The sequence below is a fragment of the Scardinius erythrophthalmus genome, assembly GCF_964197995.2.
Source record: "Scardinius erythrophthalmus genome assembly, chromosome: 2".
In the NCBI taxonomy this organism is placed as follows: Eukaryota; Metazoa; Chordata; class Actinopteri; order Cypriniformes; family Leuciscidae; genus Scardinius; species Scardinius erythrophthalmus.
Genome location: NC_138222.1, coordinates 48,446,340 through 48,460,562, shown reverse-complemented (window position 1 = coordinate 48,460,562; position 14,223 = coordinate 48,446,340). Strand labels below are relative to the sequence as shown.

Here is a 14,223-nt window from a genome sequence, read left to right as displayed (position 1 = left end):
TGCACGTGGCGCTCATTTAGAATATTCCAAATTCACAAACATTAGAACGAGATTAAGAACAAATTCATGTGCGTATTAGGCTTGCTGCGATAGTCTGTGTTACCGGTGTTACACGGTGCTCAGCCGCCCGCAACATCAGTTACTTCACTTGCCCACCGCGGCACAGTGTACAGACATGTTTACCGACTATATGGACCTCCAAAGCAAGAGCATGAAACGATTTATTCAAACAATTTCACTAAATAAAAAATTTATATCAAAAAGACTGTGATTTCCTTTGTGGAAAAGAGGACCTCCAGACCTGTTGAGATTTTACTCTATGTTCAAAAACAAATGCTAACCTCTCTAACCTGCAAACCGTTTTGGATTTAATGAGCGCAGAGAGTCTTTTATCGGCTAACCGCTTCAGCTAGCTTGAAGGAGAACAGCAAGGAGAATTCTTCTCCAAATAAACAACTGTGCTCCCTCTGTCTGGGGAACCTGGGACCTCCATTAAATATAGCTGGGATTCTTTTTGAGAGCTTGTTTGCTATGTTTGTATCTCTGCCTCCATTTCCTTCAAGATGTGTGTTGATGGCCTTGTTGCTGTGATTGCGAAGTGCTGGAAAAGGAAATTATGCTTATCTGGTGGATGGTCTGAAATGTGGTGAGACGAGGTCGGTATTTGATCAGCGTTCTGGGAACATAAATGTGATGATGGTGACATTTTTGTAAAAGGCCTATATGGGATTCCTGAACAGTGAGTTCAGTGACACAGTTCTGTGGAATACCGCAGCTATTCCTCACATGTCATTCCCATATTTCTCCCTCTCTCCCTCTCTTTTCTTTTTCACCACAGCTTTGCAACTAATCAGCAACCTGGGAGCACAGCTTGTAGAATTCTATAAAGCTCCAGTCTATAATAAAAAGGACAAAAGAAAGCCACACAATCATATATAAGATCAGCCACCCCTTTATTTCTCACAAAGCCCAAGAAATGTCATTTAAGGCAAGGAACACCAGAAAGTAGAAACATCAAATGCAAGTCTTTAAGCATGAATGCTGACGCATTAATGTCTAATGTCCAAAATAGCATGATCAAATTAGGAAAGGTTAGGAAATTAGGAAACTAGAATAAAAATTATTTATATTTGTAGCCTATATATTTTATATATGCTTTAAAAATGATAGATGAGAGGTTTAAGCTTACTGTAAGTCTATATTTTTTTTTGCGCCTCTATATTCGCAAACACCAAAGAAGGGTCATTCCGTGTCAACTCAACCAGACGTCCAAGGCTAAAAATTTGGATTTTTTTTTTCTGCTGAAAGAAATACATAAATGAATAAGAAAGCTGAAATCTTAAATTTAGTGAATGTATATTGACCAAGTAATCCACTATTTTGTAGAGGAGGGTCAAAATGACAATTTTAACCTGTTTACATGGGGGTAAAAATGACTTTAGACTTTTAGGCAGCATCATCATTTTATTTTTACACGGAGTTTGGGAGGTCTGTTAGTAAAATCTGTTGACTTTAACAATCTATGTTGCATTATATGCCAACAGTGACAGTTCAAAAAGGGGGAAAGCACTTATTGTGTTTTTTTTTACCCCAAGTTTGCATGCCCCCATTTGGCTCCAAATCTCAGGTGAAAATTGTCATTTTGACCCCCTCTACAAATAAATGGATTACCCAGTTAAACTCCACTTATTACATTTAATATGTTGGCTTTCATCACTATTTATGTTTGTCTCTCCTCAAAAAATGTACAAAATCAAACAAAATTTGAGCCTGGGAAGTTTCTGAAATTTGGTTGATTTGACATGGAATGACCTAAAACCGTTGTTTTTTCAACATTACATTTCAAGGATTACTCTCAGACTTCAAACTTCCAATTATTATGCTTCTTTGGGACTGTTTTTTTGCGAGGACAAGGATAGTTTTGTGCAATAAAAGGTTATAGTTTTGTAGTATCCGAAACTGAAAATATGTAGTTTCGCACATATGGGCATGAGTGAGAAAAAAGAGCTTTGAGAATTCTCTCCTCTGAGATGCGTCATAAATAAAGTCCCAGGTTTTGCAGAGGAGATGTCAGAAGACGAGCCAAGGGCTCTTATAAGGTACAAAACAAGCTATCAAACAGAGCCAAAGGCCCTCAGCAGCTATAAATAGGCCACATCAGCACTATGAGCGTGAAGGGAACAGAAGCAATGTGTCATGCAGCATGTGGAAGCTCTCTTAAAGTGGTGCAGTTGTGTCCTCACACTGAATGAAGCTCAACAAACATTGATCAACTGCTTCTCTACCTAAAAAAAAACCTCCACTGAATCTGTGCTTCAAAAACATCCTCTTTGATCAGTCAACGGTAGCTCCTGGTTCTATTTCTGCTTGCTAGCTTCTAATACAACATGCTTCGGAGCTTAATAAATACAAATACAAACATCCATCATCCACAAAATTACAATGAGTTCATAAGTAAAAGCTACTTATCTGTGAAGCAGTTTTCTCTTGCAGAGGACAAACTGTTGACAAAGCATCCTGAAGGGTAATCTGTATTCTGAAAGGCTGGGTGGTATTTCCCAAGACATGTTTGAGAATGGCTGTTTTGTCTTTGCTGCACAGCATCATTTCAGCTGTCTAGTTCGAAATCAGAAGCACTTCACCTTTAACCCTCACACACTCCAGATTCAGACTGCTGCTAGTTGGATAGTCTCAGGATTATTGATTATGGGCGTAAAGGTCTGCTTTAGGCATGTGTAGAACCACACACATTCGAAATCAATTAGTCTGGTGGGTTAACTGAATGTCTAGTCAAATGATCAATCTTATGAATGGTATCTGCATCAAATGAAATGCTTTTTAAGACCTGTACAAAAAAAATGAATACTATATGGGCACATTGGGCAGGGAAAAGCAATGTCTATGGTAACATCGTAAACCATAAAATGACTGTAAAAAAAACAAAACAATTTCCAATTCAAATACAGGTTTGATAAAAGTAATTATTTTCACTATCGACTATTGTTTAAAAATAACCAATGATCAGGGACAATAACATCCTGTCAATCAAAATCCGCAGCTCACACTGTGTGAAGAAAATGTTTTGATTTTAGGGCTGTCGAAGTTAAAGGCAGGGTAGGTGATTTGTTCCAGAATTTTTTTTTTTGTTATGCTGGTTAACATCCTGATAGCAATAACTAAGTTAAATGGTCTAAATGTATTTACAGTATGTATATATATATATATATATATATATATATATATATATATATATATATATATATATATATATATCATCTGTGGAAGGCATAGGGCCATAAAATGTTCGACCAATCATTTTAGTTTTAGTGTCAGTACTACATTAAACTACTAAATATAATGTATTATATTGCAATGGGGGAATATTTGTGGGTCCTGATAATGCCAAATGTATCATGTTACCAGTAAAAAGTGGCCTATCTAGTCAGTGACAGAGTGCAAGCACATTTGTCTAAAATATTTCTGTATTTTTAGTTTCAGAATCATGAATATTTTTTAGATTCTGGTGTCACCATTGTGCATTGTGTTACCAGCACCAAGTCCAAGCACCAAGTAACTCCCAACGTAATACCAAATTTAGCATTTTAATCAACAGTACAGCATGTTTTTGTTGACCATTTACCATATGTCTTATGCTGCCTTCACGTGCTATGGAAAAGATGATATTTTCCACTTGTGAACTGGTATTTACCAGTGTGTTGTGTTCAAGTGCTTTTGTTGTCGTAATGTAGTACCCGCAAGGTCTGTGTCAGTAGAGTATCTTTTTTATCTTTACAAAAAAAAAACGTAAATGTGGTGCTTTCTGATGATTAAACCATAATTAATAATTAAAAAAAATAAAACATGACATAAAATGATTAAATATGAACCAAGGAAATTGCGGCGAAGTTGAAAATGGAGTGTTAACGCATTATATTACAATCGTTAATGACACAACATTGTATAGGCTACAAAAACTATCCGCTAACAATATTCACGACCCTTGCGTTGCTCTCCGCCATTTTGAAAAGGTCAAAGGTTATCTCATCTCGGCAACTCGTGCATCAAAATATTCTACGAGTTGCCCAGTGGAAAATACCACATGAGGGGGTGTTCATGTGCATTTTCCATGTTGGCTTTTGGTATTTACCATAATTACCATAGCACATGAAGGCACCATTAGAGCAGGGGTGCCCAATCCTGCTCCTGGCGATCGACTGTCCTGCACAGTTCATCTCCAACCCTAATCAAACACACCTGAAGCAACCAATTAAGGTCTTCAGAGCATGTCAGGATCACTTGAAAATTAAAGGCAGGTGTGTTTGATTAGGGTTGGAGATGAACTGTGCAGGACAGTCGATCGCCAGGAGCAGGATTGGGCACCCCTGTCTTAGAGTATAGCAATAATATTTTTTCAAGAGTTCAATATCGTGATATATATCGAATCGTGACATCGAGTATCGTTATAGTTGCGCCGCCTCTATTGCCGTGACATAATCGTAAACGTGACAAACAAACATGCAACACAGGAGCAATGGAGCATATCGATGGAATGGTGTTCTTGATTCTCGGCATGTGGATGTTTTTCACTGCAAAACGAAGAAGTTTGTTTGTTCAAGTTTGGTTTCTCGTGTCGCAAATCCAATGACGCTGGACGCCGAATTTATTCATTTTTACAGTCAGACAATTAGCTGAGGTAACTTGACGGCTAACAAACAGCAGACAAACGGCTAATGATGACTAATGACCACTGCAGCGGGAATCCACCTGTCACTCAAAAGTTGACACCATTAATTATGCAAAACTTTAAGGCTTAATATAATGTAAACGGATGAGTTATAAAAAAATTCATCCCTCTCACAGTAGTCATATTATATATATATATATATATATATATATATATATATATATATATATATATATATATATATATATATATATATATATATATAAATAAAATGAATGAAATTAAATAAAATGAAAATAAATAAACAATAGAAAAAAAAATATACTAATTATTCAGCTTCGGCTGTGTGTCTGTCAGCGCAAGCACCACACCGAATCATTTTTCGTGGCTTATTGTGATTAATAACACTCTAACGTGTCAATAACTTTAAGTAGTGCAGCGAGGTTTAAGAAATGTAACAATTTAGAATATCGATTTTTGAAATTTGTGAATCAATGCGAATGGGCAGAAGATTGATTTTTCGCCCACCCTTAATAAATATATATATATAATATATATATATATAATATATATAATATATATAATATATATATATATATATATATATATATATATATATATATATATATATATATATATATATATATATATATATATATATATATATATATATACACACACACACACATACATACATACATACATGCATATACTCAGAAATAAATGAAACTCTTGAAGAAAAAAACTATTGAATAGCTCTCAAAAATACGATGCTACAAAGCTCCCAAACTTAGCTATTAGTTCTTACTCAGAAACTCTAATTAAAAGCTGCTTAGTAATTAGTAAACACATTTTCCCCAGTGGACTAATAAAATCCAGTGCAACCTGTCACCCAAAAATTAGTAAAAGTAGCCTAAATTTGATTGGATATGTTGATTTAAGCTGTCTTTTGTCATTTTTGTGTGCAATATCCATCGAGAGGTCCTGTAAATGTTCAAAGAAAAGTGAGAAATCTGAAACTGAGACATGTAGCAGTGTTATTTCTGTACCAATCCGAGAACAATTCCCCAGTTAACTTCCTGGTTAGAATGTAAGACTGAGCACAGATCCCAGTTCAGTAAGCTCAAGTTCTAGGCTACCAAAAGACAGTGTCCCACTCACTGCTTCCGAAGAGGTCAGAGTGCAAAATCTGTTTGTTGACTCAGTACAAATCTCACTGCTGTTTGCACAGAACAGGAAAGTGAATGCAAACTGGACAAAACTACATAATAAAAGATAGAATCTACAAGAGAGAGAGAGAGAGAGAGAGAGAGAAAAAGTGTCACATTAACAACTTTGTTAGCTCTCTAAATTTCCAATCTCACAGACTGCTTTAGCCAGAATGAAAAAGCAATGAATAAACACTGGGCTTATTCTGGGAGATAGCTATGATAAATTATAGGGATGCAGTAATATTACATTTCTGGCAGATACACAACACATAAACCAATAATTATTTTAAAGTTATGGCTAATAATAATCAATAAATGTTGATACATTAAAATTGTACTATGTTGTCTCAATAAATAAATAAAAACTAAATGTATAATGTTGTGTTGCTCAAACACAGGTAACAAGTGAACTTGAGCAACACAACATTATAAATATAGGCTACAGATTACAGAATTAAAAATAGATATTCTTTTTAAATGTGTTAAAGATTTCATGTTATTAATTTTTTTTTAAATAGTATCTTTAATTGAGCGTTAGACTACGGCAAAGGTAATCTAAATGTAAAAAGTGGGGAAGTTACCTGTCACAATAAAATTACCAATATCAACAAGCATCAATAAATTGAAAAGAAAATCTCTAATATCAGCCGATAACCAATACTAACGCATCCTAATAAATAATTATGACGTATATGGTCTTGACACAACATACGTCAGGCTTCTGAAATTCCCCAATTCTAAGAACCGGTTTGAACAAGTCATGTGGAAATGTTTCTGGATATAATACTTCTCTGCTTTGAGCAAAAAAAGAGGAAGTAAGCAACACTTGACCTTGTGTAATTCTGAAAAAATATTGTGTTATGCAGTGTTTGCAAGATTAAAACAAAAGCAATGAAGCAGGCAGATCGGCACAGACTACCGTACTAGGCCACATAACCCAGTGGCTAACACAGGAAACAAATCCAGACTAAACATGAGGCTGTGTTCTGCAAACACGGATGAATCAAAGACAAACATAAAACAAACCAATCAGGTTTTTTCGTTTTCTTGGCTGCTAGTCAGTCTGTGGTCTTACAGCACGACAGGTGCCGAAGCAACCAGCCTCCCTCATTCCATCGGGGAATCACAGATAAAGCTCTAATAAGAAAGAAATCCCTTGATGAAGAGCATTTTGCACCAAGATGCATTTGGCTGCGTTCAGAATGTCAGACACAAGTCGTACAAATACTTCAGCAGCCCTCTGTTCGTAATCTCCTTAGACACTGCCTATGCGAAAATGAAACTGACGTGCTGCATTCTGCATTAACTCTGCTTTTGTCAAAAGAATCAATGCCTCAATGCTTCAATGCACACACGCCTGTATTGACCTTCATCACTCCCACACCATCTCGACGATGACTGTTTAAAGAGGGATCACACAACAAGACGTGAAGACATTACGCACACCACATGACTACAAACACAATGTATCAGAAACCCTGACAGCTGCATTTACCGATTCAAGCAGAAGTGGTTATTATGAAGCAGATATTATTAAATATAAGCTGTCTGTATGATGACATAACTGCTTCAACATAACGCATAATTACAAAAAAATAAAATGGGCCACAAAGTCAGTAAATGACCCTATACTGCCGCGCAACAGTGGCATCAGCTCCTTGAACTGACAGCGTCTGAAGAGAGATCAGCATTCCCATCACGAGCATGTTCCAATTCATCACTGGTGTCCAGACAGCTGAGGATGTGCAAGCCAAGGCTAGTGGAACTGCATGCCAGGGATGCAGTAACACTTTGAGCTTTTACAAAGCACCCAAGAATACCTGCGAAGAGACTGTGCAAGTACAAATACAAGGATTTTTGTTTATCTTTTTGGCATACTCACAATCAAGGTGTTTCTTTTTTGGTCCACTGACTTCATGCGTTGTGGCCTTGCAGAGAGCTTTGCTGATGGCCGATCCAGTCATGCTGTGCTGGGCCGCAGCGATGCGATCCGTGATGGACTGTCCTGACATTTTTATTCAGCTCTGAGATACGAAAAGTCAACACTAAACTTGACCTGGTCTCACTTGTAGACGTGTGTATTCTCACAACGATCTAGTATAGAAGTTGACAATTTTACAAAAATACACTGACTTGATGCAAACTGTTGAGTTTGATACGTTTGATCCGCCACCAAGTCAACTGGCACTAATTGATACACTTGTAGTAAAAAAAAAGGGAAGGAAAAGTTGACTTAACTAGTAAAAATGTCACAACTAGATATGCCGTAACTAAATTGGAGGGGCGATCTGAACTTTTGTTAGCTAATATTACTCATAAACCATTGGCACCAAGAACAGATACTGGTATTACTGAAGTCTGAAGATACAAAACAACTGTTGGAAAATGTCATAGCTATCGGTCAGGCCAGCTCAGAGGATTCAGGCAGAAAATATCACCTGTCAGCCAGCTTGAGCCTCACCAATTAAGACCTTTTAGAAGAAAACAAACTGGATATAAGAAGTACCAGCAGACTAGATTGAGATCAGATAAGCAAAACTATTCTGTGGATTTTCTTGCCTTTATAAACCTGCTATTACACTGGTACCAAGACTAAACCAGTCAAGAACTCTGACAGGTTTTCTTGCGAGAAATATGCATAGACACAAACCAAACCCTATAAGTGACTTGGCAAAGAGGCGGTAAAAAAGGTGGATTAACTCAAAAATGTAACTCTACAGGTAACAAAACAAAAGTATTATGTAACCAATCGATTTAGGCGATTTATCTAATCAACAACCTAAACTATCTGCCCAGCCAGCTGAGTAGATAAATCACATCTGAGCTTGAATTATTGCTCCAGCTTTCTTATATTTAGACAACTACTAACAAAAAACAATCCTGCTCGAGCCTAAGCTATTCCTAAATACATAATCTTCAAAAAGAATGGTAAATGTTGTTAAAAAGAAGTCCAGCGAGCATCGCGACGAAGACAGCTGAAAGTGTCCGGCTCAAGTTGGACTCCAGCCCGGTGAGCCAGCGCGTCTAACCGGATGCCTGGTTCTCTGCCCTTCCGTCCCGCTTAAAGTCTCCTTTTAGTCCGCGTATACGACACGGTTCCGCCCGTTGTGAGAACGAGAGACGTCGAGTTGCTCGGGACTGAATTGAGGGGTGGTTTAGCTATAACACCCCTGTCTGTCGCTGTATCTGTGGTTCGAACTGTCAGCTCTGTGTTATTCCGGTTTGGTGAAGAATGCGCTGGCGGAGCCGTTCAGGACAAAATGGCTTCGCTGTGATCAGGTGAACGAAGAGCTGGAGTTTGATTGGGCGGGAGCAAGTGGCGTTCACTAGTTCGTGGGAAATAGCGTTGCCACTCTCTCTACTTAAACTCTTGTTGTGATTCTGTTCTTCATGTTATTCCATAAATGGAGATTGCTTTTGAGAAAAACATTTGAACAAATATAACGAATAACATATGTAAATATATAAATATATATATAGATATAGATAGATAGATAGATAGATAGATAGATAGATAGATAGATAGATAGATAGATAGATAGATAGATAGATAGATAGATAGATAGATAGATAGATAGATAGATAGATAGATAGATAGATAGATAGATAGATAGATAGATAGAGTAGTTTGAATATATATTTTTATTCCTCTACACATTTTTTTTTTTTTTTTTCATTTTTTTTTAAACTATCAAAAATATGTAATTTAATTTGGCATTTCCAGTTGACATCACAACTTCGCGAACTTCCTGACCTGCAGTTCAGTCATTAGCCGTTAGGGACTCGAAAATCCAGCTTGGGAATCAATAATGTTCATGAATGACATGGCTTTTTATCGAATAAAACATATTTTATGTTTTCATGGGATACATTTTATGTAGGCATTTAAAGTAGGCTAATGTAATTTAAGTAGAATGTTTTCTGCAAGGATCTTGTCTGCATTCCAAGTAGGCGTATTTGGAAATCAGAATCAAACAATCAGAGAAGTCGCTGAGCTACTCGTTGTCCAACAGCGAGACAATCGAGTGTGCCTCTGCCGAAATATTCTTCGGTACTATACGGTTATCCGGACCACACGTGACCACACGTAAATGTAGGCTACTATACGGTTAACCTAACCCTAACCACCCTACCCAAATAGGTGTGGTCCGGATAACCGTATAGTTACTCTTCTTACATTTTTAGTAAAAATCTATTCAAAATTAATAATATGTGACCTCGGACCACAAAACCAGTCACATGGGTCAATTTCTTGAAATTGAGATCTATACATCGTCTGAAAGCTGAATAAATAGCTTTCCATTGATGTATGTTTTTTTAGGATAGGACAATATTTGGCCGAGATACAACTATTTGAAAATCTGGAATCTGAGGGTGCAAAAAAATTTAAACACTGAAAAAATCACCTTTAAAATTATCCATTTATGTTCGTGATTGTGCTGCATTCACTCACAAAAATAAATGTTTTATATATTTACAGTAGGAAATTTACAAATTATCTTCATGTAATATGATCTTTACTTAATATCCTAAAGATTTTTGGCATAAAAGAAAAATCGATAATTTTGACTCATACAATGTATTGTTGGCTATTGCCAAAAATATACCTGTGCTACTTTTGTGATCCAGGGTCACATATTTAGAAATATGTATTATCATTAGGCCTATTATTATTAACCGCGTAAATATGAATTGTAATTAGTTTTATTGTATTCTATAAGTAATAATATATCAAGGAACTGTAAACATGCTTGCATAATTGAAGTTTATAAGCTCATAAGTATGTTCAAAATGTATCATAAAAAAGCTTTTTAGCTATTTTTATGTGGGTATGTCTGTCTTTCTGAAAACAACATCAGAAGCACAACAAAGCTTCATGTCTCTTTGCCCTTGTCTATTCTAAATGACTGACATAAATGCATTGTGCTTTTCTTCACATTATGACACCCATCAAATGGAGCAAAGCACAATGAAATGAAGATAAGAAAGTGTCCACCAGCATGAACAGTTGTTTTCTTTGTTTGCCTATATACTTCAGAGCAGTGAGACCATGTATTTTGGTTTAAAATGCCACAACATTGTCTGTAAAAATGTTTTTAAGTACAATCAACTTGGATGTTTAAGTCATTTCAGCTCAAATTAGCCTACATTAAACTAAATTTAAAAAACACATTTGAATCTTGTATAACTTGTAAAAAAAAGTTGAAAATTGATTAACTTATTTTGATGAGTTAAAGCAATGTAAAAACATGTTGTCAACTTACTGATCATAATTTTTACAGTGAAATAATACTTTAATGAAACACTAACTAGACAATTAAATCAAATACATTATAAATACACATATAGATTCCACAAGGGCATCATTTGGCCAGTTACAAAATGCAATAGATAAACAAACATTTCACACATTTTTATTAGATTTATAAATACCACAATTATATAATGAACAATGAATAGCAGTTAAATAAAAACAATGACCTGTGACCTCTAAAGCATTACAACCCAGTGTCAGAGTTGGTGTGAGCAAAAGGAAATGTTTTTAAGGGGAAGTACAACATTTAACACACCTTTCTGTATGAGGAAGTGGTTTAAAGAGCAAACCCACAATGGTGTCAACCATCGACTTCATTTGGGAGGAGCATGAGAACATATATTGTTTTGTTTTAAATACACTTTTTATGTATAAATAGCTTCATTTGAACTAGTGTCACAACTGATGACACTCTGGCTAGAAATCAAAGCTAGCTGAACAAAGACAAGATGTGTGTAAGTAGACCTGTTTTTTGCTAGCTGTTTTTTTACATCACTGACAAAATGACTAAAAGACTATTCATGCTGTGGTATTCTTGTGCACAAGGACAATGCATTTGCAATGAACATTCATGTGTTTACACTGGAACACACACACGCAACATTTAAGTAATCTACAAAAGTATTTCTACAAGATCTAATCTAGTCAGTTTTTGAATAGGCCTACTTGCAGTTAGGCGATCTGAACAGCTGATGTGCCAGCCCCATCTAGAGGTAAGCAGATGCAATTATTTCCATGGCAACTAGATTCCAGCAGTAGCCCTTGGCAACTGATCACTTCCCCAGGGAGCATCCTACTTAATGAAACAAGAGATGTTGATATGTAAATAACATGTTATAGTTCAGATTCTGCAATTAAATGTAATAGAACGATGCATTGCATCACTTTATGGATCACTTTATTCTATATATATATATTCTGGATCACTTTAAAGAAAAAAATACATAAATACTGTGGACCAAGAAATTAGAAAATGTGCATTTTTCATGTAAATGGTTTCATTTTTGTTAGTCCAAGTTTTTTTTTTTTTTTTTTTAAAGCTCTTTACATTGACTGAAAGTACAAGTGCCACTGACTGTCATACCAATGCAAACAGGATTTGTGAGAAGGATTTCTCTTGATTGACAGAGCATCCAAAACCTGCTTAAATGGTTTACCCAGGCTGGTATGCAATTTCAGTGAGCATGTCACTGTCCATTACAGCAGGTATAGTTCAGAGATCTGCACTGGTGGATTGAAAAGAGACAAGCTGAGTTTTATTTAACTATTCATTTATTATAAAAATCATATCATCATGGTCTATTAGTAATATTTTAACTACTGCTGAAATCTCAGTTTGATACATTTATTATTAATATATTTTTAAAAAGCCATCTTCTTTTGTACATTGTATTGCATAATTCACGTATTCATTTTATTCCTTTATAAGGCTTGTATATGTGTTAATGAAGACATTAATTTTATGTTTTAATTTTAATGTGTGTTGTTTTAGGTTGTTTTGTGACTTTTTCTATTAATTTTACAGGTCCACCTTGAAATTCTCTGAAACACTTTTATATAACAGAATAGATACACCAGTTAATAGACACACAGCAATAAAAACTGTTACACTTACAAGATTAATAAATGAAGAGGAAGGTTGCCTGATAAGATAAAAAGCAATTATAAAAACACAATGGACCATATAAACAATATTTTATAAGCAAATGATTCTGTCATGGGATTGCAGAGAGATGAACCCAATCGCAGACGGTATGCAATACACACAGATTTATTAAGACAAAACAGGGAAAACAAAACCCACGAGGGGGCAAAACAAGACAGGAATGACTAACTAGACTAGACTAAGACTGACAGAAAACAGAACAATAAACTAACAGCTAAGACAGGATCAAATACTTCACAAGACTTCTCAACAGGTTACTCACAAATGAATCGACATAAAGATTGGCAATGAACCGGCACAGGACAGCAAACACAAGGGGATTAAATAGGGAGCAAACTAATCAGGAACAGGTGACACAGGTAAAGCAATAATCTAATGATAACGAGATGAGATAACAGGGGGCGGGGTTACATGACGAGACAACGCAAGCACACAGCCAAACAAATGGCCATGTGCTTACACACAAAACATGGGTCTGTCATGATCCTGCCTCAAAACAAGAAAGATCTAGGACATGAAGGCAGAACCATGACAGATTCAAGGTAGTAGCCTACAATGGGAAAATAAAAAGAAGCTACAATTCTGTCCCCATCCACAGCATCCTTGGAGGCAGCAAAACAATCTTTTTCATCTTATTTTTGAAAATTAGAATTTACTTTTGATGAATCACTTCTGACTGGCCTGTTTTGGATAGGCAGACATAATACCACCGTCCCCCAGTTGTGCTGCAACAAAATATCTGCTCAAACTTGATTTCAAGAAAACATCTTGCACCGCCTCTCTTTCCGGTTTGTCAAAGGTGATTTGGTCCCAACAGTCGTTAACCTTTCGACATCCCCAACGATGAGCAGAAAGCCGGTAGCCAAACAGTTTCCTGCACTGAAAAACCCAACAAGTTAACTCAACTCAAACCGACTGAGGAAACTGATTGCGGCAAACCATTTAAGTTTAAAAATAAATACATATGAGTATTGTGAACTTATATATATTGAGTCATCATATGTATTTATTTTTAAACTTAAATGGTTTGCTGCAATCAGTTTCCTCAATCGGTTTGAGTTAACTTGTTGGGTTTTACAGTAAAACAGAAAAGCTTTGGATTGCTCAAGCTGTTGTGTACACGTTCATGAGCGACATGTAAGTCAGTTTTGTTTTTGAGGAAAGACTTGTGTCATATATAAGCACCATAAAATTATTCATCATCATGTCCTCTGAATAAAAAAAGTATAGGCTTAGTTAAAGGTCACTGTTAGACACGCTCTATGTGGCAGACTCTAATGAGGCAAAGAGGACTAAAGCAGTCCAATAAGCAGAGAGAAACAAATTGAGACATGATTACTGTACTATG

At 35.9% G+C, this 14,223-nt stretch overlaps 1 protein-coding gene across 4 annotated transcripts in view; it reads right to left on the bottom strand.

Annotated features, from left to right (window-relative positions):
- LOC308706603 (phosphatidylinositol-binding clathrin assembly protein-like) overlaps nucleotides 1-9,134 on the bottom strand; it is a 54,753-nt gene extending 45,619 nt beyond the window's left edge. For all 4 annotated transcript variants that reach the window (XM_081392357.1, XM_081392359.1, XM_081392358.1 and 1 more), the window contains exon 1: nucleotides 7,778-9,134. In XM_081392357.1, the coding sequence (XP_081248483.1) occupies nucleotides 7,778-7,907 (130 nt within the window). In that variant the 5' untranslated portion in view covers nucleotides 7,908-9,134. The remainder of the gene's footprint in view (nucleotides 1-7,777) is intronic.
- Nucleotides 9,135-14,223: the final 5,089 nt, after the last annotated feature.